The sequence below is a fragment of the Coffea arabica genome, chromosome 11c (genome assembly GCF_036785885.1).
Source record: "Coffea arabica cultivar ET-39 chromosome 11c, Coffea Arabica ET-39 HiFi, whole genome shotgun sequence".
Classification (NCBI taxonomy): Eukaryota; Viridiplantae; Streptophyta; class Magnoliopsida; order Gentianales; family Rubiaceae; genus Coffea; species Coffea arabica.
The window spans coordinates 3,535,082-3,559,847 of NC_092330.1; the positions used below are offsets into that span (position 1 = coordinate 3,535,082).

Sequence of the window (24,766 nt, forward strand, 5' to 3'; positions counted from 1 at the left end):
TTTTGACAAAAAAAAAAAAAAAAAAAAGTGGCACAATTTTGGACGACCACTCACCAGCCAATCATAATTGGCCACATCACCAAAACATCCACCCTTGCATTCCAAAGGGAAAATACGGGAGAAAAAGTTGGTTCACGTGCGGAGGACGACGACATTTGGACCAATCACAAAGTGGCAAAATTTTGGACGACCGCTCACCAGCCAATCACAATTGGCTACATCACCAAGACAACCACTCGTTTGAGCCCTAAGTGCCCACCAAAGAAAAATTATGTGCCGTTAAATTGAAAAGGGTGGGAAAAAAATCGAAAAATGATGATTGAAGTGATAATGCACTTAGACAAACAAGAAGTGATGAAGAAAAATCAGATGCTTAACTCCAAAATCCTGTAAGAGTCCTCCATTTCAGCAAAGAATTACCATTACGATGGAGCAATGGTGCAGAAAACAGCCAACTTTAGCAGAGAAATTTATCTTGTCAACGATATTATCACAAAAGAAATTATTCATTGCATTCTATATATCAGTTCAAGAACCAAATAAGCCAAGGCATGTTTTTTAAACATTCGGAGACTCATTGCAATGCCAATCAGAGAATGTCTATTATTTGTCTGTGAAGAGGATATGAACCTGCAATCAAAAAAAAAAAAAAAAGAGGCTTTGCAAGTCAAAAGACTCGATACTATTGTTAACACAAAAGCATGAAGGACATTGATCCATTTATACAAAAAAATAAAATAAAATTGTTTTCAACAAAAACTGAGAGTGATAATGCATTTAGTTCCACACAAAAGACCATCAAGCATTCATCATGTTTACTTCAAATTTCTGCTACTAGTACATCATTAGCTATCTATTACTTGTAAACTCTTCCTGTTGGATGGTAAAGGATGGCTCACAAAAGAACATTCATTTGCATGGCAGACGATGTTCCAACGTAGTATAAATGCACATCCTCGTACAACAGCATCATGGATATCACATAAAGAGTATTCAGAAACCATGAATATCCTACAAGTTCAGTGCACAGCGATCACAGGAGGACTTCCAATGGTAGTAGCTAGTTGGTGAAATAGGAGACAAAACTTCTGCACCAACAACTTGAGAATAAGGACTTTCAAACACGGTTTTCTCAATGAACTAATGAGCAAAACTTACACTACCAAACATTAAGATGAAATAGTTTTATAGTCAATTCAAGAGTGATTTTTATAAGCTGAGCCAATCTAGAGAAACACAAATACAACTCTGTCTATCTATATATATATCTCAATACATCTAACGTCAACTGGATTGGTAAAAGCTACAACAAATTCACCCACAAACTTAAAATATGAACCAAGACCATGCAATAATGTCTATTTTCTCAAATTCACAGTAATATCCAATGCCACATACTTCGACAAAAATAATACAGCAGCAGACTAAAATGCAAATTGTGAAAAGCACATAACTCCCTGACCATTCTCCTCACTCAATTGATTAATCATCACTTCCACCATGCAGCATAATCTAAAAAACTTAAAGAGTTCATCAAACTGCAAACATTTTAGTCCAAGACTAAAATAAACACATACATGCATATGCATGCATGCATACATACATTTACATATGTGTACGTGTATGTATGTATATATATATATGTATATATATATCTTTCCCCAAGCAAAGATTATTACACAATGTTAGAAACATCAACATGCTATACCTCAATCAACCCTTCAACAACAATCAAATTTTAACTTTGAGTAAAATTTGTAAAACGGAAAAAGAGACAAAATACAAAATGAAAACCCAGAACTTTATTGACTCACCTGATGATCAGGATTCTAAAACATAAAATTCCTAGGCTTTTTCACATGCAAGAACCCCTAATTCGGAGTGAACAAAACCAGCCACAACCCTCAACTTTAACAACTGAAAACACAAATAACAAAAATAAAAGACCACAAATTTTTTGTACGCATTATTGGCCTCAGACGCATGTGGAGCAGTGATAATGAAAGTTTAAAGTAAGGCTCAGGTCTGTTATCAAAAGTCAGGCAGAGATGAGGGTACTGCCATGGCTGCAGATCCAGTTGCATTTGAAGGGGAAAAATGAATGAACCTCAAATGCCATCAGGGTTGCCTCACCAAAATATGGCAATCAACTTAAAGCCTGAAATGCAACTAAATAAACTAAAATTGTAACGTCATATTGCAAAAAACCTATGATGTTCCTTATTCCTCCCTGTTTTGATTCTAAAATCTTCTAATAAATGTCTTGAATTTTTGTGGCACTATACTTCTATTATAATCAAAAACTGGTGGTCTTAAATTGTCCAGTAATTCTGAAAGTCATCATTAAAATCAATCAGTAGCTAAAAGACAACGAAATGAACTCCATTTAGCATACGATTCCTTTTCCAAAAAGAACAATCTTTTTTTTTGTTTCCAACAAATTTTAGACGCGAAAAAAGAATGTGAGAAGAAGTCCACTATTGAATACACATAGATACAACTAAGAAGTTGAAAAATGGAGTAGCACAGCAGTCATTTTGCAATATTTAGCAGGCTGACTAATTCAAGTAGAGTTTATTAAAACCTGACCAGAGAAGTACAAAAGATGGAGAATTAAGACCAGTGACAATATAAATGATGGAAAAGGAGCCTGAAAATATGCTTTCTCATTATCCCTGAAGCATGTTTTGATCAATTTCAAGTGGATTCACAGCTTTCGACATCACACCTAGTGCCTGCTGCAGAAAACTTGCATACATACACACATACCATTTCCATTTGACAATAGATTGTCAGCAGATAGAAGAAAAGTATGGCAATAGAAAGAACATTTTCATTGCAGGCCCAACATTTTCAACTGCCCAAATACCAACAGAACAGATCAGATATCAGACCACAAGAGAATATTACCTATAAATGGAAAAAGGAACAGAAACAGACAAAATGCTCACCCATGATACAATTTTCTGGTCTCTTCAAATGTTCAGATTTTTATAGCAATTTGCAGCATACAAATTGACAACACGTGACCAGAATAGGTTTTCATTTGTATTCTTATTAATCCAGTCTGATAATTATGGTCTAAACTTCAAGAAAGAAATGAGTAGGACATTTGCTAGCTATCAAATCAGGCACAATAAGCATAACAGCTATGAAGAGATAATCTAAAGATGGGAAAGAAGTTTCATTTTGTATTTCTTTTTGTATGGGAGCAGATATGTGAAGAAGAATAAGAAGAAGAAAACAGAATCCATTACCCATGCTAAAACTTGTAACAATGCATATAAAACATTACCTATGCTAAAAAAAGGACCCACCTGCAGGGGAAAAAAATCTGCGCTAGGCAAACTGTCCTTAAGCAAATTAAAGAGCCCAAGACTTGAAATTCATCTGATACTGCAGAAGATTACCAACTATATAAAATTAAAATGCACTAATTGAACAATTGCATAAATAATTGAACAAAATGCCAAAAAAACTGATGAAAAATAGTATGCAATTATGCTGGTATCCAGAACAATGTACAGACAATTTCTGTATAAACTGAACTGCTTTGGCGGAATTGTATACAAAACTCAAAAGGGTACTCGGTAAACTATTGCAATTTGCAATTAACAGCATATAGCGATCACAGAAATGCAGAAATTTTCAAAAGGAAAAATTTTTGTATAGCACAAAAGCGAGAGTGCCAGACTTACCACTGTGACTATGAAGCTCTGAACTCTTTACTACCTTCAAGAAAATTCTGTAGCGTTCCTTTTTTTCGGGTAATTGATTGAATTAAGTGCCTGAAGAGTGAAGAAGTTTGGGCTTCTGAATGTTTATAGTCATCAACAGGTAATAAAAGTCATAAAAAATGAAAGTTAATGGACATGCAAAGCTCGGTGGATCTGGTCCGCACAAAATACAGAAAAAAAAAAATGGTAGTAGTAGAATTGAATACTTATCCTCAAACACTAATTCTTTTGTTTCTTTATCGACTTGGTTGATGTCACTCTGAACAGAATCCAAGATCATTCCAAACCTGCTTAATGAAGTTTCCATCATTACAATCCTTTGCTCAAGTTCTTCAATAATTTGGCCTGCTCAAGAAGTAAATACCGGAAACTTAGAAGAAAAACCTTGTATATCCTGGAAAACAAGCTTGTAATTTGATTGCAGAATCTTCAGAACAAAATTGTTCTTTCAAATTTGATAATACTATTTAATTGATAATTGTAAACTTACACTTCTATTCAGGAAGGGACCATTTGCACATTTGATTGGCAGGAGATCTAGAAATTTGTATTTGACTCTCTTCCCTTGGGAAATCAAGAACACGTGGTCGACAACGAAGGAGATGTCCAAGAGACAAACCAAAGAGAGGGAGCGGGTAGAACAAGGTCTACTTTTGATATACATTGAACCATTGTTCCTGATACCAAGCAAGAAACAGATGGCGGAACTTTGGGGTTTGGAGGAGAGAGAAGAATACCACCTAAAAGCTTAGAAGAATCTAAGCTTTGTCCTCATTTATCACATACTTCTACATACAGCAGAAAGGGTAAACGAAAGAAGGCAATTTTGACCAAAAAAATTAAGAAAACAAAATAAAAGAGGAAGAAGAAGGATGAAGAGGAGAGGGAGATGAATGAAAAAATGAAGAAAGGAAAAGCACTGAGGGAGTGGGTAGAAACGTACGAAGTTGCCAGGCAAAGTGGGTAAGCTGCCGATGTCCATCGAGCCCCGCATTAAAAAATCTCCCTCAGAACTCTTTCTTCCAATTGTTAATTGTTAACCAACAAACAAGTGAGAATCACGTGCAAATGGAGGACGACTAAAATGTAGCCAATACGCTCCGAGTCTCTTTGTCTATCTGATTGATGTTAATAAATGTCAAAAAAGTATCAGCATACCTTTCTGCAGAGAAAACCACAAATTCTGAAAAACTTATTTGGCAATACCTTATGCTGCCCAACCCAAACAGGTGACTGCATAATCACATGAATTTTCTTCCAATTATGGGATCCTATTGCATTGAATACAGTATAAATATTCACTCCCCAAATTCTGAGATCCAAACTTCTTGCCATCTCAAAGAAGCACTATAACCAGCATCCTTCATATTGGTGCTCAAATACCCCAACATTTCATATATCTCACAGCAGACAGGATGGGCTTCATCTTTAGATGCAAAACAGTGTGCTACACCAGAAATGTTAATCCAACTGCACCCTACCTCTTTTGTCAGACCTTTTTCCCTCATTCCTCTTCTCACCCTATTTACATATTCCCAGTTTCCTTCGGCTGCATAAATATTTGAAAGTAGCACATGGTAACCTGTCGTCTTATCTCCTCCGGCCAAGGCAAGCAACTTGTCAGCAACAACTTTTCCCAATTCAAAATTTTTATGTATTCGACAAGCAGCAAGAAGTGAACCCCAGATTCCCAGAACATTACACTCCTCATCTATTTCATCAGCAAACATGTATGCTTCAACCACTCTACCAACTCGTCCTAACATGTCCACCACACAAGCATAGTGCTCCAGAGAGGGCTGCACCTCATGATCTCTCATTGACTCAAAAATTTGAAGACCTTCAGTAATCAATCCTGAATAACTGCATGCAGACAAGGCTGCTAGGAAGGGAACTCCGTCAGGTTGGAATCCACTTCCCCTCCAGGCATTAAAAAGCAAGATAGCTTTGTCACCCATCCCATGTTGGCCATAACCCACTATCATGTTAGTGTAAGTAATAGAATTTTTATTGGGTGACTTTTCAAAAACACTTTCTGCATAGTGGATTGCACCTGATTTTGAGTACATGTCCACTAGGGCAGAGCCCACAAAGACATTATCATCTAGAAAGTTGCGAATAGCAAAACCATGAATTGCCTTACCCAGAGCTAAACTTCCCGACTGACTGCATGCAGGGAGAATTGATGCCAATGTGACAGCAGTTGGAGTGAGATCCAGCTCAAGCATCTGCCTAAGGACAGCAAAAGATTTCTCAATTAACCCATTATGGGTATTTGCTGAAATCATAGCATTCCACATGGCTGGGTCTCTATCCTTTGAGCAGTTCATATTGAACACTGCTTGTGCAGCTTTCATCATACCAGATTTAGCATACATATCTATTAGATAAGTATTCATCCCTTCAAATTGAATTCTATGCCTGATCAAGTAAGCATGGGTCTGTTTTCCAATATCCAGATTTCTTAAATTTGATGCTGCAGAAAGTACAGCAGCGATAGTTACACCATCAATCATAAATTTTTGAGATTGCATCTCGTGCACAAGCATCAATCCCTCAACATCCATTCCATTCTGTACTAGTGCAGAAACCATTGTATTCCAAGAAACAATATCTCTTTCTTGCATTCCATTAAAAACTCGAAATGATTCACTAATGCTATTGCACTTCGAATATGTGGACACAATGGCATTTTGAAGGATAGCATGTGATACCAATGAATTCTTAATCAAGGATGCGTGTAGCTGCTGAGCAAAACCTAGACTCTGCAATTGTGATGTTGCAGTTAACGCTGAAAGAAAAGTCACATCATCAACTCCAACATCATCTTGTGCCTGTAGTGCTTCGAGAAAAAGATGAAGTGCTTCAATGGCACAATTATTCTGAACACATCCACCAATGAGAGAGTTCCAAATCTCTATATTCCTCTCCAAGCAATGGTCAAAAATCCTCCTAGCATCAGCAAGGCAACCGAGCTCAGCATACATATATATTGCTGAACTCACGACAAACAAATCATTAACATACTCATCCCCAAATTTAATAACCATGCCATAAAGAACATGAGCAATTTGAACATCCATCACTCTAGAAGTGGCCGGAAACACATTAACAAAACTAACAGGAGTCGGTTTTATACCCATTTTCAACATCATCACAAAATGGACTAGCCCTTCAACAGGTCTCTCTGTTTTCAAATACCAAGAAATCATGGTGTTCCAAGCAACCACATTTCTTTTAGGCATAGTACTAAACACCCTTTTCACCAAGTCACAGCTGTATAAAGCATCAAAACTGCTCAGGCAAGTGGCATACATATTCAAAAGAGAGTTATAGACAATCCTACCAGCGTATATACACGACCTCAAAATATGACAATGAACTGCTTTCCCTATTCTGAGCTCTTTGGTTTCGGCGCAAGCTTTCAGAACAGATGAGAAAGTGTAAGGATCAGGCTGGTGCTGACTGGAACTCTTCATCATTTTGGAATACAAAGCAATGGCTTCATGGTGCAAGTCGTTGCAAATATACCCAATGATAATCGCGTTCCAGAGAACCGTAGTTGGTTGAGGAATTGAGTCGAACAGTTGGCGGGCAACATGTATTTGGCCCTCTTTGCAGAGCTGGCTGAAACGGTACCGAATGGTTTTTGGCTTTTGAGGGAAGCCGTGGTCGAAATGGCGTTTGATGGAGTCCTGGGAAGAGCATTGTTGATCAAGGTGGGGAGAAGCCAATGGGGCTTTGTTGTTTACAGGTGTTGAAGAATATGTATGGTTGGATTGGGCGAATGAGGTGGTGGTGGTGAACGAGCATCTGTGTGGCAAAGGCAAAGCGGAGGAAGACATGATGGTCTGACTTAGCCGCATTTGGATAGCATGGCCCTGTTTGGTTCTCACACCTACACTATACCTTTGATAGGGGTTATGTAATGTCATCAAATTTAATGGCAAGTTTTTAGTTTAAATAAATATGCCAATTCTTATTTCTAGCCTTTACACATTTCAAGTATAACCGAAAATCCATTTTTTTTACTAGCTAGTGTTACCAGAGTCCTTACCATGGACATATGAATTTGTACTCAACTAGTAAGATATATAGGAAACTATTATGGTAGTGTATAAGATATGTAAGATGGGATAATATCATAAACCACCTCTGAGGTTTCTCTTAATATAACTTGACGCTACTAAGGTTTTAAAAATATCAATTACCTCCCTTACTTTTTATTATTTGTGTAACAAAATTTTTAAAAAACCGAAACTACCCTTTCACTTGCTAAATAAAAAATATTCCTAAACCACTTTGTTTTCTTCAAGAAAACCATCATCTCAAATATAATATCTTGTAGTACTACCACATCACAATGCTATACCACATAAAAATATAAATTTGAAAAATAGAAAAGATATTTGAAAAGAAACACACTTGCTTCAATTTTATTCTATATGCTCAAAACTAATTTCTTATGAATTTATATTTTTTTTCAACATCTTCTCAGCCCTTACTCAAACCATTAAACTATGCCAATCATTATAAAAACCAACTCAAAATAAGCAAATAAATCATACCCCACTTTATCACAATCACAAAAAGTAAAAGATAAACAAAATTTAATTTATTATAATCTAGAAATAAAAGATTTGCATAATCATCCAAAAAATGTGAGTGAGAGAGAATGATGGGGAAAAGGGAGAAAAAAAAGAAAGAAAGTGACTCTCATTTTTTTAAAATTTTTGAGTTCCATTGATACAATATATTGTAAATTATGTGTCAAGTGAGGGTTATTATAGTCATTTTATAATTACTAGTGGAGGTAAGTGATATTTCTAAAATCTCATAGGTACCAAGTGATATTAAGCCAAACCTCAAGGGAGGTTTCTGATATTAGATTTGGTGGGTTCAATTTAGTGGCTTTTACTGTTTGATACCGTGAATTTTAGGTTGAACTCTGGGAGGTCCTAACAATTTTTTGAAGAATGAAATGTCCCGCTAAAACTAAAAGTAGTGTACTTGGAGGGCTAAAGGAATACCACAGTCAGGGCCCCTACAACCCTCGCGCCAGGCTATTAAGCCTTATATAATTTTTCTAATTCCTATCACTAGAAGTAGTTCTTTATAAATTAGGAGGAGAAAAAAATCTTTGCATAAAGTTAAATTTTTCAAGCACTATCGTTTGCAAAATTGGGCATGTAGTGATTGAAAGAAATCAAAGGAGAGAAAGATAAATTAGGAGATGCTCTATAATTGAAAGCTTGTTTAACTATAAATTACTAGACAATTTTCTAATGGTGCTCCTTAGGTACTATGCATAATCATTCTTCCTGCATAAACCTTCGAACCCTTCCTGCATAATGTTCTTACTCATTTCGAATTCTTCTTGCATTAGCCTTCGAAAATCATTAAGCCTAAACTTATGATATGACGGGGTAGGTCACAAAATCTACATACAGGGCTCTTTGTTTCTCGATTTTTGTATTCTATCTATTAGTGTTGAATAAATGAGAGAGTCCAAAGAAGTTGAAAGATCAAGGGTTGGATTTTAGAATTGGAAACACCGAGATTGGTGCTTGATCAATGAATTTGGAATACAAAGATTCTTGTCAAGAAAAATTATAAGATGCTTGAGATATATGTTAATTATGTGTTACTTAAGGAATTAAATGTTGTAATCCCCCTAACATTTCAGTATTTTGGTAAGTATTTAGATACCTCATTATATGGAAAAAAAATTCTTTGACTTACATTGTAAACATATTTTCGATCCCTTTTTTTATCTTTTTCAACTACAATTTTATCTCAAATATATCATGCACACTACAAAAAATGTTATAGCGTATATAAATAAAATTTTCAAATAATTGGTAATTAAACATCCTCTATTTTTGTGCTACTTTAATCCTTCTATTAGTCAATCTTATGTTTGACTGTTACATGCTATCAAAAGTTAGTGCAGAGAAAGACATGATGGTCTGACCTGGATGCATTTGGATATCATTCAAGCTTCAAATGCTGCATTTTGCTTTTTGGATTAAATACACAATTGTTCTATTAAATTAGTAGCAGTTTTTGTTTGCTATTGCTTTAAATTGTCTTTTCTTTTCTCATATATATTGGAAAAGTTTCAATTGCATAAATTCAAAATTTCTTTGGTCATGCAACTGAAGATACGAGATTAAAGACTAGCATCCTAGTGTATACCAAATGGATTTCATGAGTTTTCAAGTGAACATTTTGCGCATTTGTATTGATCTTACTAATGAATCTGTCCAAAAGTCCAAAGAATAACCAACTTTTCTTTTATAAGAATATGGCACCCTTTCTTTAGTTTGAGTAAACATATCCTTGAATCCATATTGTTGCTATTCGCTACAACCTAGTCTAAAAAATAAGGGTAAAATATCAAAAAAAATTTCCTGTAATTTGACAAATGTTCAATTTAATTTCTTGTGGTTTGGAAACCTACACTATAACTCATTGTGATTTCGACTAAATTAAAAATTGGACAGAAAGCGTCAAATCTAATGGTTGTATGTGAAATATCAATATTGCCCCTACCATATGTGAGATGCTTTCTATTCAATTTTTAATTTAGTCGAAACCATAGGGACGTCATAATATAATTTTTCAAACTAGGGGGAGTTAAATTGAATATTCGACAAACCATAGGGAGTTCATTTATATAGAGGCAATATTGATATTTCACCTATAACCATTAGATTGGATGCTTTCGGTCCAATTTTCAATTTAGTTGAAACCACTGAGAGTTATAGTATAGGTTTTCAAACCAGAATGAGCTAAATTGAGCGTTTAGCAAACCATAAGGAGCTTTTGGGTATTTTACCCAAAAAATAATTATTCTTTTATGTTCTTCAACTTTAGAGCTAGAAAATAAGATTCTCCTCGTGTTTACTATTATTTTCTACCCATTGAGCATGCATATCTCTATTAAATTACTAGAACAACACTTATATTAATAATGAATAAATTTTTCCCAATTATGGCATTGAATATTAATAATTCTTTTTAGTTGCTCATTATTTGAGTGATTAGTGTCACCTCTTTGCTAGTTAAAAAAAAATTACCTTTGCTTTGGATTCTACAAATACCTATGGCCCGTTGTCTTGGTCGTCTTCCTCTAAAGTTTCATGGGATTTTGCTATTGTTGATTGATAAGTGACTATTTTGTGTTATATTTAAATGATATTTTATATTACTTTTAGTCACTTTTGTAATATTATATGAAGAAATGGTCAAAATTTGCTGGAATTGGTTCTAAATGCAATCTAATGGTTAATTGAGAATTTGTCCCTTTTACTTGTATTTTTTTTATATTTTTTATAAAGTTGAAAATGGACTTCATTTTGGACAAGAAATAAGCTTACATTATGATGATTGAAGTCCTAAAGTTTGCAAGGATGATGAGCTTCAAATGTCGTTCAAATCACTAGAAGAAGAAAAATGAAGAAATGTCGAAAACGACAGTCGACTCGAATCCCTCCAAACAATCAGACCAATTTTTGAAGGGATTCATTGGAGAGATTTGAGGCAGTGAGTTGGATTGAAGAATTAAAATTTGAAAAACATGGGAGGAATCTGGGCAAGTTTTGGAGGGATTGCCTGGAGGGATTCTAGTCAAACTCTGCGGCTTCAACTTGCATAACTTTGTTTCAACTCCATTAGTTCACTTCTTATGAGAGACGAATTTGGAGATTGTTTAGCTGTAAATGAGTAGATTGAGAACCATTTTTTGGACCATTTCTTCTCTATATAAACACATTTGCTTCAAGAATCAAAGGGAACTTGGATAGGGGCAAGGAACACCACAAAAATGTTGTTTCTTTACTCTTTAGTTTAGGTAGTGTAAGATAGTTTAGTTTTAGTTAGTTCAACCTTTCTTGTGTATTAGTTAGATGAAAATAATGTTGGAGGATGGAGAAGATAATGAGGGAATTCATGTGACAAGGGTTACTCTACCTTGCCAACTCTTCATCTTTTGTAATTGATTTTAAATTTAATTAATATACAAGTTTGGATTTTATTTTTAATATGTGTTTCTAAAGTTTATACCTTGGATTTTGGTTAAACTTCTTATAATTGTATTGTGTTGATTTCTTGGCTATTTGGTGCTATTATTTTAACCAAGTTATTTAGCACTTTGGCTCTTCTAATCATGATTAATTTGGTATCATTAATTTTGATTATCTAAATGTGTTGTTTTTTTCATGAAAATTGGGATTTAACACTAGTTCAAGAAGTGCTAAACCTAGGAGTACATTCACAAGAGTAGAGGTGCACCTTTGTGACTTTCTGACTTCGTTTCATATAATTTCACAGAGGTAATGAATTTGTAGCTAATATCATAACCATGAGAGTAAGTATGGATTAGTTATTAGTATAGTTGATTCACTACGATAGTAGGTTGTACATGCATGAGAAAATTATGCCATAACTAGCCGAGTTAATAGTACTTAATGATCCAAAAATTGCACTTGTATAAGTACTTAGAGATACCATGATTTAAGTAGTTTTCATCTGCTATTTTCTTGCATAGTTTAACTTAGTTTTATTTCCTTTAATTTTTTGATTGTCTAAATTGATAGAGAGTAGATTATAAGAATTTTATAAGTATTCTTGAGACATAATTATGTTTTATGGATTTCAATTGGCCGGAAAGCTGCTCATTTGAAATTATTTTGATGTCACAGGGATATAATTGAGCAATTGAAGGAATTAGGTGGAGAAGATGAGAAGAATCCAAAGTTCAAAGGCTAATATATAAATTCTAGAATTTGCTCAATGACCAGCGTCGAGCATTACCAAAAGCTGGATATTGCGAGTTGAAATTCAATGACCAGCGCCGAACTTCACGTCGGACACTGCACCGATCCTCATCGTACAATTTTTGCACACGCTTTTTGTCTGCAATAAGAAACCTATTCCGAAAATGATTCGAAAGCAATATATAATAACTATTAATAGGGGTTCTTTAACTCATTTTCAAAGGAGGAAAACATTAGTTTTAGTAAGGGTAACACATTATTTCATCTTTCCTCATAGCTTTTCTTGAAAATCAAGATCAAGCATGAGCAAGGAGAATCAATGAGCACAAGGGAAAGAGTTGGAGTCAAGCACTAAGAAGTTCATTTCCCTCGACTACTATCCTTTGTATTGCTTCTTGAATTGGTAGTTTAATTTCTTCATTATGTTACACTAAACTTATTCTAGGGTTAGGGTTCTTATGAATGAGATTTGATTGATTCTTTCAATTAAAGTTCTCGTCTTTTACTATGATTTATCTATCTTAATTTTAATTACGTGTTTATACTTGATCATCATGAATATGACTATAGAGTTTGTATTGAATTAAGAAAGAAGATACAACCTGGTAGTAGATAGATAAACATACTTAACTTAATCACAAGAGTAGGTTAGGATTTGTGTGACGCACTTATATCACCAAGATTCTTAGGGGGTTTAATTGAATATTTGTGGTCTCGACAGAAACGTAGAATTTGATTAGGCACAATTTAGATGTATCAAGAGATAATCTAAAATACAATTATGTGATGTGTTCATAACTTGATAAGAAAATAATTGGAAAATTGATTCAATCTCTGGATTAAAACCCGAACCCTAGACTTACTCAACTATCGTTTTCTTACTTCTTATTAATTTAATCAAATCAATTGCTAGTTCTTCTATGATAATAAAAATTTTCTACCAATTTGATCTTTTGTGAGAATAATTAATGTAGAGAAATTTGACTCATTCCTATGGATCGACCCTGGAATACTTCAGGTAAATTATTACTAAAATCGACCTTGTGTGCTTGCAGGAATTCATCAATCATAAATAATAGAGAAAATTTAGTAGTGCCGGTACTTGTCAATTCTTCCCTATGGGTTCAATCATTAAAAACCCTATATTCAATTTCGACTTGTATACTTGAAGACAAACACGTGTGGGGTATTTAAAAATTTATAAATGTAAAATTTGACTGTGGAATGAATTTAATTATTATATGCATAACCCGCGCTCGTCAAGTTTTTGGTGTAGTTGTTGGAGAAGATTTGTGACAATATCAACATGAATAGCAACTTTATTAATTTAGACATTTACTTATTTTATTGTGTTTGTTGTGTCTAGTTTTCTTATATGTTTGATGAGTCTTTGTTTGTGTGTTTGTATGTGTCGTGTCACCTATTCTTCTTGATTGAATTTGTTTTGAATTACTTTGAAAGTGTATTTAGGGACTCAAGAAGAGGAGTAAATATGGTCTGACAATGCATGAGAAGTGAAAGTTGGGCAACGAATTGTTATCACATGCAAAACTCCATGAATAGAGGTAACCAAGAGGTGACTGAAAGTATGTCTTTTGAAAATGGCTTAAGGAGTTTAAAGGTAAAACTCGATTATATAATGTTAAAAGTTTAATTGGACACCATTATGCATTTGATTGAACAAAAAAGGAATGTTAATACTTTTAATTATGCAATTTGTGACTTGTGTGGAAGTTATTATGCTACTCATATATGTAGGCAAGTACAAAATATGGGTTCTTATGATGAATTTGGACATTGTAATCTTTATTTTGATCAATAAGGTCCTAATTGGGATAATTCTTATACTTATAATTAGGATAATTAATGTAATTATAGTAATTCTTCATATTTTTACAATTACCAACCCGAATGTGTCCACTATAAATCTAAGTCATCTTAGAAATTAGTAATAGAAAGGCTAGTTAATGTAATTTCTGATAGTTTTGCTAGGTTGAGGATAGTTAAGATGAATTAGCTTCTCACTTTGGTAGAATTCAAAACCAATTGCATGATTTGTGTGAAATTATTTCTTCTAATAATATTCAAATAGACCCTATTATAAATGGTGGGTATGATGCATGTGAAAATGAATATCTTTGTGATGATAATGATGACCCTTAGTATTGTTTCAATGAGAAAGTGTCCATTTCACAAGATAATATCTTTGGAACTAATGATGAAACTGAAGAGATGAATATTAATGATTCATACTTAACAACCCCTTTTGAGGAGTGCTTTAAAGGTGTAGGGTCTAAAGATGTTATATCTCAAAAAGGTCATGTGGACATTTCTTTAGTAAGTATTCAAGTAATGCACATTCAAGGTAATATCTATGAATCATTTAAGATTGGTATGTCACTTCCATCTCTTATCTTTTGAGCATGTGGCTTTTATCATTGAGCCACCATTTATTGATCCACTTCATCCTCTAAAGGTGGATTACTCATTAACAAAACTTTCTTGAAAAATAAGGTTATATAGTAAAACTAATAATTATAAAGAAGCGCTTGTTGGGAGACAACCTAACGATTTCTTGTTTTTAGTACTTTTCAAGTGTTTTTGTATGTTTTGTAGGTTGCGAAAACAAGAATTCATGCAAATCATTTCAAGCGCAAAAGTGTCTATATTGAGACAAAAAAAGAGTTTTCATGTTCAATTGATGCATTTCATAATTCAAAATGTTTCATGTTAGTAAGGATGTCAATGGATCGGGTTTGGGTCCCGGATCTGGTCCATACCCGATAATTTTTTTTCGGGTATGGGTTGAGAAATAATTTTGATACCCAGATTCAGATTCGGACCCGGTTTACTCTAATAAAAAAAATGGGTCGGATACGAAATATAGGATTTCGACGCAGACCCAAATAATATATTAATAATTATAAAATATAAATATTTTAAATACATTCTTTTATCAAATTAATAATTTAGTAATGAATTTGTAAATTGATTTGTGGTTAGTTTTGGATTGACTATTGAGTTATTTGTGATTTAGGTTTATAATTTGATTTGTTTAAGTTTGGAGATTAGATTTGTGATTAGTTTTGAATTTAATTTTAGAATGTTTAAATTTGTATCTTTTCTTTTCGGATAGATCAGGATCCGATTCGGGACCCGTCGGACTTGGTTCCAGAACTCTAAAGTCAAGATCTATCAGGTATATGGGTTGGGTCTAGGTTTACTATAGAAAAACATGTTCGAATTCAAAATTTTCAATTTCAACCCGTCGCCAGGCCTACATGTTAGAATTATATTAATGCATGATCTTGTGTTTTCAAGAATAATTTGTTGAGAAAAATGCATTTTCTAGGTTAAAACTTGATTTTGTACATGGAACATGAAAATAGTTGAAAATTGGGTGAATGGTAGAAATTTGGCCAAGCAAATTTGGAAAAAAAACTGCAGAAAATTACAATTTTCTGCAGCAAATCCAGCCAAGAATCGGGCCAATTTTCAACTGAATTCAAGGCCGGATAGGCAAGGCAAGAAAAAAAAATTTCTAGCTTCTGGTTAGAATCCCTACCACAATCCCTCTACGAATCCCTCCAATTCTTGGCTGAATTCTGCTGGGACTTCAATTTTAAAGGAAATCCATTCATGGATTCCCTCATTTTTTTCCCCTTCTTCTTCTTTCTGACCCTCACACACTCACCCCTAAAACACACACCACTTATAAAACCTCATTTTTCACCATCAAATTTTCAAATAAACTTCACCACATCACTCACTAAATCCTCTAAAGTGGATTTCATGGTTTCAAATCTTTCAAAAACAACTCTAACTTTGGATTCAAAATTCATAAGAGTTAAGGTTTCATCTTCTTGACCTTTCAATTGAGATCAAATTGGAGTGAGTTTCTTGAGAATTTTCACATCATTTTCATCTCTAATCATCACCCAACAAGAGCGAGCTAACAAATCTTCATCTAACTTTATTATTTGAATTTTGCCATGGTTGAATATTTTTTATTTTTAGGCAATTTCAAATTTCATTAATATGTGAAGTTTGGTGTATTTATTTGAGTTTATTGATATTATTGGTAATTATTAATGATAAATAAATCTTGGGTTTTGTGTTTATTATATTTATTTGGTGAATTTTTGCTAACTTGATGCTTAATTTGGCTTGGTGAATGACAGGTGTCAAATGTGTAATAATAAACAGTTATTCAAATAAAATACAAATTTTTGTATATAGCAGTAAGTAGGATCGAATCCACAGAGATTGGAAAAAATTTGTTTCTTCTATAACTCAAAGTATGGGAGATTTTTATAAAAATGAAAATAATTAAACAACTCAAATAAAATAAATAAATAAAAACAAAATGACAATTTATTAAAATTGAAGTAATAATAGATAAACTCCAGTCAAAGAATAACTTCAAAAATGGTTCACTCAATTGATCATTGATGTACTAATAATTTTATTTACTCACTCAAGAACAAGTTATAACTGTCAAACAATCAATGACAATCAACTTCTCCTTATTGTATTGGTAATTAAGATACGACCGTTAATCACTGTCCTAATCAAGAAATAATTTTAGGTATGATCTTAAAGTTCAATTTTTCAACTATCTTGAGAATTAGAGAAACTCTATTCTCACTAAATAACACGTTACAAGAGTTGTTTTAAATTAGCTCATATATCCCCCTAACACAAATCCAATCATACCAGTTACCACTAGTTTAGAGCAATTAAACAATTACGGATTTAACTGCTCTAATTGATTTTAGATTATTAGATTAATTTAAATACTAGGCCCTGAATATTTAAATAACATAATAACCATATGAAATTAAATCAAGAAATATACGAATACTAGTAAATAAAAATAAATAAATAAAACCAATTTGATCTCACAATTTTAGATAAAAAACCAAATCCTACATTGCTTCTTGACTAGAACAAAGAGTTTAGTTCATCCTCGTTGAAGAGATCTCACGCACAATAGTTGAATTAATTGCCACGGCCATTCTTCAAATATGAGATGAAGTCTAGAGGAAAAGAAAAAGAAGAACATGTTTCTTATTTCTTCTTACTAGAAAAGCAAAGGGTCTCGGATTAATGTGGCCTTTCACGAAAGAAAAGAATGACAACGATGATATTTTGTTGCTTTGTTCCCATCTCTACTAAAACTACTATTGCTAAACAAAGTCTACATCCTAATAAAATTAACCAACCTTTTGCAAAAGGTCCTAAAAGATAGATAAACTAGTGTCCTAATAGAAGTAGAAGATTATCCATTTTAGGGATGGCAACGGGGCGGGGGACCCTTCCCCCATCCCCCGCCCCGCTTCCCCCGCGGGTCCCCGCGGGGTTAATAAAAGTTTTCCCGTTAGGTTAATAAAATTTTATTATAGTTAAATTTTAATAAATAATCAAGTACTAAAATATCAACACATCATCGAGTTATTATTCATTTTAATTTTACAATTGAAACTCATAAAAACAATCAAACAAAAATTATTTGAATACAATCCAACATAATGAAATAAATACAACTAAAATAGTTAAATTTTCACTTTTGGTACAAATACAATCACTAATTCATTATTGTGTTTGTGCTTTTTTTTTTTTAGAAAAAGTGTTATTCTATTAAGTATAATTAGAAATTTAGTATAAATGTATTAGTAAATTTAGTATAACTAATTAATAAATTCTATTAGTAGACATGTCTAATTATTCGTATAATTGATAATATTAATTATATTACATACACTAATATACATTATATAATATATCTAACTAATAATATCATTATCATAAGTTTATAACTAATTAAATTACATATTATATATAATTATATATATAATTTTTTTTTGCGGGTGGCGGGGCGGGGGATGGGGCGGGGGTATACTCCCCTGCCCCCCGCCCCGTTTCTAAACGGGCGTAAAAAATTCCCCGCCCCGAGAGCCCCCCGCGGGCACCCGCCCCCATTGCCATCCTTAATCCATTTGGTCAAGAATTTGATTCTTGGGACTTCAATTTGAAATTGGAAACCACATGCCAAATTCCGAACTTTCCGGATATGTAGTGTAAGAGATGGGCCACGCTCAATTGCACAAAAATTCAGTTAAAAATCGCATCTTTAATCCCTTTTTGTTCCAAATCTCTACAACCGACACCAATTACCAAATATGAATAGAATCTACCAATTAATGCAATATTTGGCTAAAATCAAGGGGAAAACAATCATAAATTTTATAACAAAAATGCAATCTATCAACTTCTCCCACACCTGAATTATGCTTGTCCTCAAGCACTAGAGTAGCTAATCAAATACTACTAAGTAATTGAATTCAAACTATGGCTATTACTCAAATCATCGATTGCTAAGGTACAATTAAACACATGTTAAACATTAATGGCTAATACCCAAGAACTATCTCTCCGGTTGACATTTAAAACCAAAGACATTTCCAATTCCCAACTAACTAATTTGAGAATATAAAATATTCAACCAGTATTCGTCAGCAAATAGTTCAACTGTTAAGCAAATCTCAACATTAAAATCCTTTGATCAGTTGGCTAATATAACCATTCACACACTTCCACATTCATATGCACTTTTTCATCTTTCGCCATTAGCACAACTTTTTCTCTTTTCTAAAATGTTCCTCATACTTGAGTTTTGTTTTCTTTTCAGGGAAAATGCTTAGTCCATAGACAGTCAAATCGTTTGACGTGAATTTTGATATCTACCAAATGAAGGAGTTCGGTTACTCAACTTTTATCTCTTGAAAATCACATACTTATAGCTATCACCGCTTTTTAGCATAACTGTCCACACTCTTGGTGAAAACCCCCGGTTACTAGGCAACGACACTAGTGGAGTATAGCTAAATGCTATTCACAAATAAATAACAAAATAAAATTAAAGATCACAAGCCTACTTCATTTTTTCAAACATGGAGAACTAAGATTAGTAACTGAACCAATTCACACAAAAAATGCCATCAAAATATTTATAATGCCTAGAAAAACTAATCAAAAATTGTAAAAATCATAAAATCTCAAATATTCATCATAGAGACAACTTTAGATCTTGTCATATCATACTTAACACATTAGCACATAAAAGCTTAGCAATAGTCAAATTTGAGATATCTAACCATCATTTATCAAGGATAACCATAAAAATGCACCAAAATTGACAAAAATTGGACGAAATTTAAAGTCGAACAAAAATTTTAACAAAAATGCCTACACCTGTACTTTACCAATATACTACCCCCATACCTAATCCTTAAATTGTCCCCAATGCAAGAAAAGGTAAAGGGATAACGAAACTCTTCTGAACAAGGAGGAGGGTATCGCACTACTAAAGATGTGTAGCAAAAGGTGGGGTGACACCAATATAATGAAAGTAGCCACTAAAATTTTGAATTATTTTAGATGTGGGTACGTCTAAAATATAAGGAGTTTTCCGGTCAACAATTTTTAACTCACCAATTTTAGTGTGGCTCATAGACGTGGGCAAATTTTATTGATCAATTGTTTTCTGAAATTTTTGAACATGTCTTTAGAACTCATCAGTCAGTTAAGCGCGGGCACGGCTTGTCTAGTAGTAGTCTTCTACCCATTAAAATAATAAAATCAAAATCAAATATACAAAATTCTAGAAACCTAAAATAAAAGTAATAAAAATGAACTAAAAACAAATTGAGTTACCTCCTAATAAGCATCTTTTTTTAACGTCTTTGGTTAGACATCATCTTATTTGTTCAAGGAGGATAAAATCTTATTACTCGTTTCAATACTTCATCCTCTATGTAATTCTGATAACCTTCGTAAGTAGAATGATTCTTAAGCACACGAGTTACTTTTTTTTATTGACTAGTAGATGGCGCCAAATAAGCAAGTAATAATCGTAATTCTTCACTCACTCCTCCATCACGAGCACTTACTGATTCAAGATATTTTTTCATCGCAACTCTTAATTTATTCTTACTATGAAACGCAAAAACTTTTGATATAACAAAATCAATTTCACTAATAGAAATTACAGAATAAGAATTAGGAGAATGTTGGCTAGGGAATGATGGGGTGTCACCATATTTGGGAATTGTTTACTGGATTCGTTTCCTAGAGCGATTTGAGATTGGGGTATCATTTTTTCCTTTACAAATTCTTTTTTAACTGCATCTTTATATCCTTTTTTTTAGACTCTTTCAGTTCCTTGATAGTTGTCGGGGTAATTGCACTCTCATCTTTGTTAAGATCGATAATAATCTATGAGGGTAATTTTTCACAAATTTGAGAATTCAATTGCATCACTGTAGATGCCAATAGACACATTTGATCCGCTATATTTCTGATTCTCATGTCTGTCTCCTATTGAAATCAATATGTGTTAGTAGTTAGTGATTCAATAATTTCTTCAAGAAATGTACCTGATGTGGATGACGGTTGTTACTGTTGATATTAATGTTGAAAACCTATTGGCCTTACTGCATAATTAAAGTTAGAGTTGTCTCACGATTCTTGATCATATATGTTTGAATAAGGATCATCCCATATTTGAAACAGGGTTGAACAACTTCCAAAAATATTGATTGGAGCACTTAGATCATCTTGAAATATGAGGTACATGTCAGTTGAATGATCCGAGACATAACAAATTTCACAGGTTGTAACAGCCAATTTTTCTACAAGAGAAATTAGTGTATCTAAATATTGATTATTAGAAGAGATATGAGTTTCATTAACCCTCCTAGAAACAAAATTCAATCTATCACCAAAATATTGAATATTAATAGCCATAAACTAGTAAAAAAATTTAAAAAAAATTGAAGAAAATATGACGAATTCAAAAAAAATTAATCCGGAATCAATCCCTGATAATAGCACAAAAAATTGATAAGTGTCGATCATGTGCAATAATGAATACCTACTCAAATAAAATATAAATTTTTATATATAGCGGTAAGTAGGATTGAATCCACAGGGACTGGAAAAAATTTATTTTTTCTAGAACTCAGAGTATATGAAATTTTTATAAAAATAGAAATAATTAAACAACTCAAATAAAATAAACAAATAAAAACTAAATGACAATTTATTAAAATTGAAGTAATAATATATAAACTCTAGCCGAAGAATAACTTCAAAAATGGTTCATTCAATTGATCATTGATGCACTAATAATTTTATTTACTCACTGATAAACAAGTTATAAATGCCAAACAAATGATGACAATCAATTTCTCTTTATTGTATTAATGATTAAGGTACGACCGTTATTCACTATCCTAATCAAGAAATAACTCTATGTACGATTTTAAAGTTCAATTTTTCAATTGTCTTAAAATTTAGAGAAGCCTTATTCTAACCAAATAACATGCTACGGAGGTTATTTTAAATTAACTCATATGTCCCCCTGATATAAATCCAATCATACTAGTTATCGCTAGTTTAAAGCAATTAAACAATTACAAATTTAACTGCTTTAATTGGTTCTAGATTATTAGATTAATTTAAATATCGGGCCCTGGATATTTAAATAACATAATAACCATAAAAAATTAAATCAGAGAATATACAAATACCAGTAAATAAAAAAAATAAATATAATCAATTCGATCTCACAATTTTAGATGAACCAAATCCTACATTGTTTCTTGATTAGAACGAAAAGTTTAGTTCATCCTCATTGAAGAAATCTCACACACAATAGTTGAATTAATTGCCATGGTCATTCTTCAAATATGAGATGAAGTCTAGAGGAAAAGAAAAAGAGCATTTTTTCTTATTTCTTCTTACGAGAAAAGGAAAGAGTCTCAAATTAATCTGGCTTTTCACGAAAGAAAAGAATGACAACGATGATGTTTTGTTACTTTGTTTCCTATCTCTATTAAATCTATTGTTCCTAAACAAAGTCTACATCCTAGTAAAATTGACCAATCTTTTGCAAAAGATCCTAAAAGATAGATATACTAGTATCCTAATAGAAGTAGAAGATTATCCATTCGGTCAAGAGTTTGATTCTTATGACTTCAGTTGAAATTGGAGACCACGTACCAAATCCTGAACTTTTCGAACATGCAATGTAAGACTTTGACGGGTCCACGCTGGATTGCACAAAAATTCAATTAAAAATCACATCTTTAATCCCTTTTTGCTCCAAATTCCTACAACCGATACCAATTATCAAATATAAGTAGAATCTGCCAATTCATGCAATATTTGATTAAAATCAAGGATAAAATAATCATAAATTTTATAACAAAAATACAACTTATCAATGAAAAAGTTACATATTAAATGGCCAATATACCATTTTAATTAGTTTTGTGGAAGATTATAATATTCATTTGAGTAGTTTAGATTTCCTAATGTATGAAAATGTGTTGGTTGAATGATTTCTTTAATTCTTAGGTAATTTTAGAAAATGCGATGAATTGAAAAATGACCTTTAATAGATGAATTCATGAATGCACTTATGATATTTGTGGTTCAATGGTTATTAGCATTTCATGAATACTCAAAAATGTCATTTCTATTTTGATTTGATGTGTTGCCTCCATTTTGAAAAAAATTTGCACTTGTTGAAATTTTGAAAAAATTGATCATTGATTACAAAATGTATAAATGGACTTACTTTGTTCACGATTGTGGGAATATTTTATGAAATTAGCTTAATTTGGATATTAATGCATGTACTTGTTTTGTGAAGTTAGCTAATTTCATATTTTATTATCTTTGAATATTGTATTAGTTCCACATGCTTGATCCCTTTCTTTTTTTTCCTTGATTTGCATGTTACTTCTTGATAGTTGCAAAATTTTCCTCTTAAGATGTTATTTTATTTTGATTTTGCCATTTGAAGTAGGGTATTAATTAAACTCTCCTTTTTTTGTTAAATAAGATTGAAAATTCATCACATAGTCATGGATTTGAACAGTGCAAGTTAATGAGGGAGCATTATCTCTTATTCTTTATTTATTTTCCTTTGCTCATGTTGAAAATAATGTGAAATTTAAGTATGGGGAGGGAAATAATTGGCTTGCTATTTTGTGTCATGTGATAATATTTTGTGGATTTAAGTGCATTAAAAATGTTGAAATTATGTTTGAAAAAATTGCCATATGAAAAATTTCTAGAAATTGGATTTGCTAGCAAGGAATCTTATTTAGTTATAAGGGGAAACTCTATCAAGAATTTTCCAAAATCTTTTTCAAAATTTCATTATGGCCCAAATTTTTGCAATTTTGTTTTAAGAGGGACAATGAGATCCAACCTTAAACGTTCTAATTCTTCCACTTGTTGAAACTTTATATGTATTTTAAAAAATTTAGTGCTCAGTTAACTTGGAAATGTTTATTATCCAATTAGGATTTTTGCATTTTAAAAAGTATATGTTGTAAAGTGGAGAAGATTATGCCCATAATTTTGCATGTTTAATGAGGTTTCTCCCTTTTATTTAGTTTTACAAGTAAGTGATTGATATAGTTAACAAAAATTATACTCTTCTTTTGATTATTCTTATGTATTTGCTAAGAGGGAATGTCTATTTATTTTTTTTTTTTTTACTTTTGAAAGGAAAGAGAGATAAGATTAAAAAAAAAAAGCAAAAAAGAGATTAAAATTTTTTATTCTACTCCAATGATTTTTATACCAAGTAACCGGGAGTTGGCGACTACAAATATCTACATTTGCATTAAAAAGTATTTGAATCAAGAGTATATAGAGCAACTTGAGTAAATGAAATGTTGAGAAATCGAGAGTTTTTACCTAAAAGTGTCGATCTTTGCGGTAAAAGGCATTTTTACTATGTGAGTAAGATTTTTATGAATAAAGTCCTTCTTAGTTGTGAAATTTGAGAAAAAGTTTATTGTAGGAGGAAAGCATAAATTGAATGTGTGATTTGCTTTTTTGTGAAATTAGATTAGGATGAGAGATTAAGTTTAACTTATTAAAATTAAAGTATAATTATCTTTCCTTTACTTGATATTATGAGTATTTAGAGTAAATTGAATGATTGTACAATAATTGTTTACTGTGTTATGCGGAATTGAATTTGAAAAAGTGCAAATAATATTTCACCTCTTGAATCATTGTGATTGATTATGCGCGGATTGCTTGAGAACAAGTAAAAATTCAAGGATGGAGAAGTTGATAAGTGACTATTTTGTACTATATTTGAATGATATTTTATATTACTTTTAGTCACTTTTGCAATATTATAGGAAGAAAATGGTCAAA

At 32.4% G+C, this 24,766-nt stretch overlaps 1 protein-coding gene across 10 annotated transcripts; it reads right to left on the reverse strand.

Annotated features, from left to right (window-relative positions):
* Positions 1-702: 702 nt before the first annotated feature.
* On the reverse strand, positions 703-7,683 carry LOC113717012 (pentatricopeptide repeat-containing protein At3g22150, chloroplastic). 10 transcript variants are annotated; one of them, XM_072070701.1, is made up of 6 exons: positions 4,944-7,683; positions 4,681-4,855; positions 4,025-4,082; positions 3,699-3,788; positions 3,318-3,396; positions 703-1,088 (listed from the first exon to the last, which is right to left on the reverse strand). In XM_072070701.1, exon 1 carries the CDS (start codon positions 7,670-7,672, stop codon positions 5,036-5,038), a length of 2,637 nt encoding a protein of 878 aa, XP_071926802.1. In that variant the 5' UTR covers positions 7,673-7,683; the 3' UTR covers positions 703-1,088; positions 3,318-3,396; positions 3,699-3,788; positions 4,025-4,082; positions 4,681-4,855; positions 4,944-5,035. The 10 variants fall into 10 exon arrangements, with proteins under 10 accessions (XP_071926802.1, XP_071926799.1, XP_027097430.2 ...); XM_072070698.1 differs by adding an exon at positions 4,228-4,414 and having other exon boundaries at positions 3,699-4,082; XM_027241629.2 differs by adding an exon at positions 4,228-4,522 and having other exon boundaries at positions 3,699-4,082.
* Positions 7,684-24,766: the final 17,083 nt, after the last annotated feature.

What these genes read in the sequence shown, in the direction of transcription:
- LOC113717012 (XM_072070702.1), bottom strand. Translation starts at nt 7,672, where the DNA reads ATGACATTACATAACCCCTATCAAAGGTATAGTGTAGGTGTGAGAACC.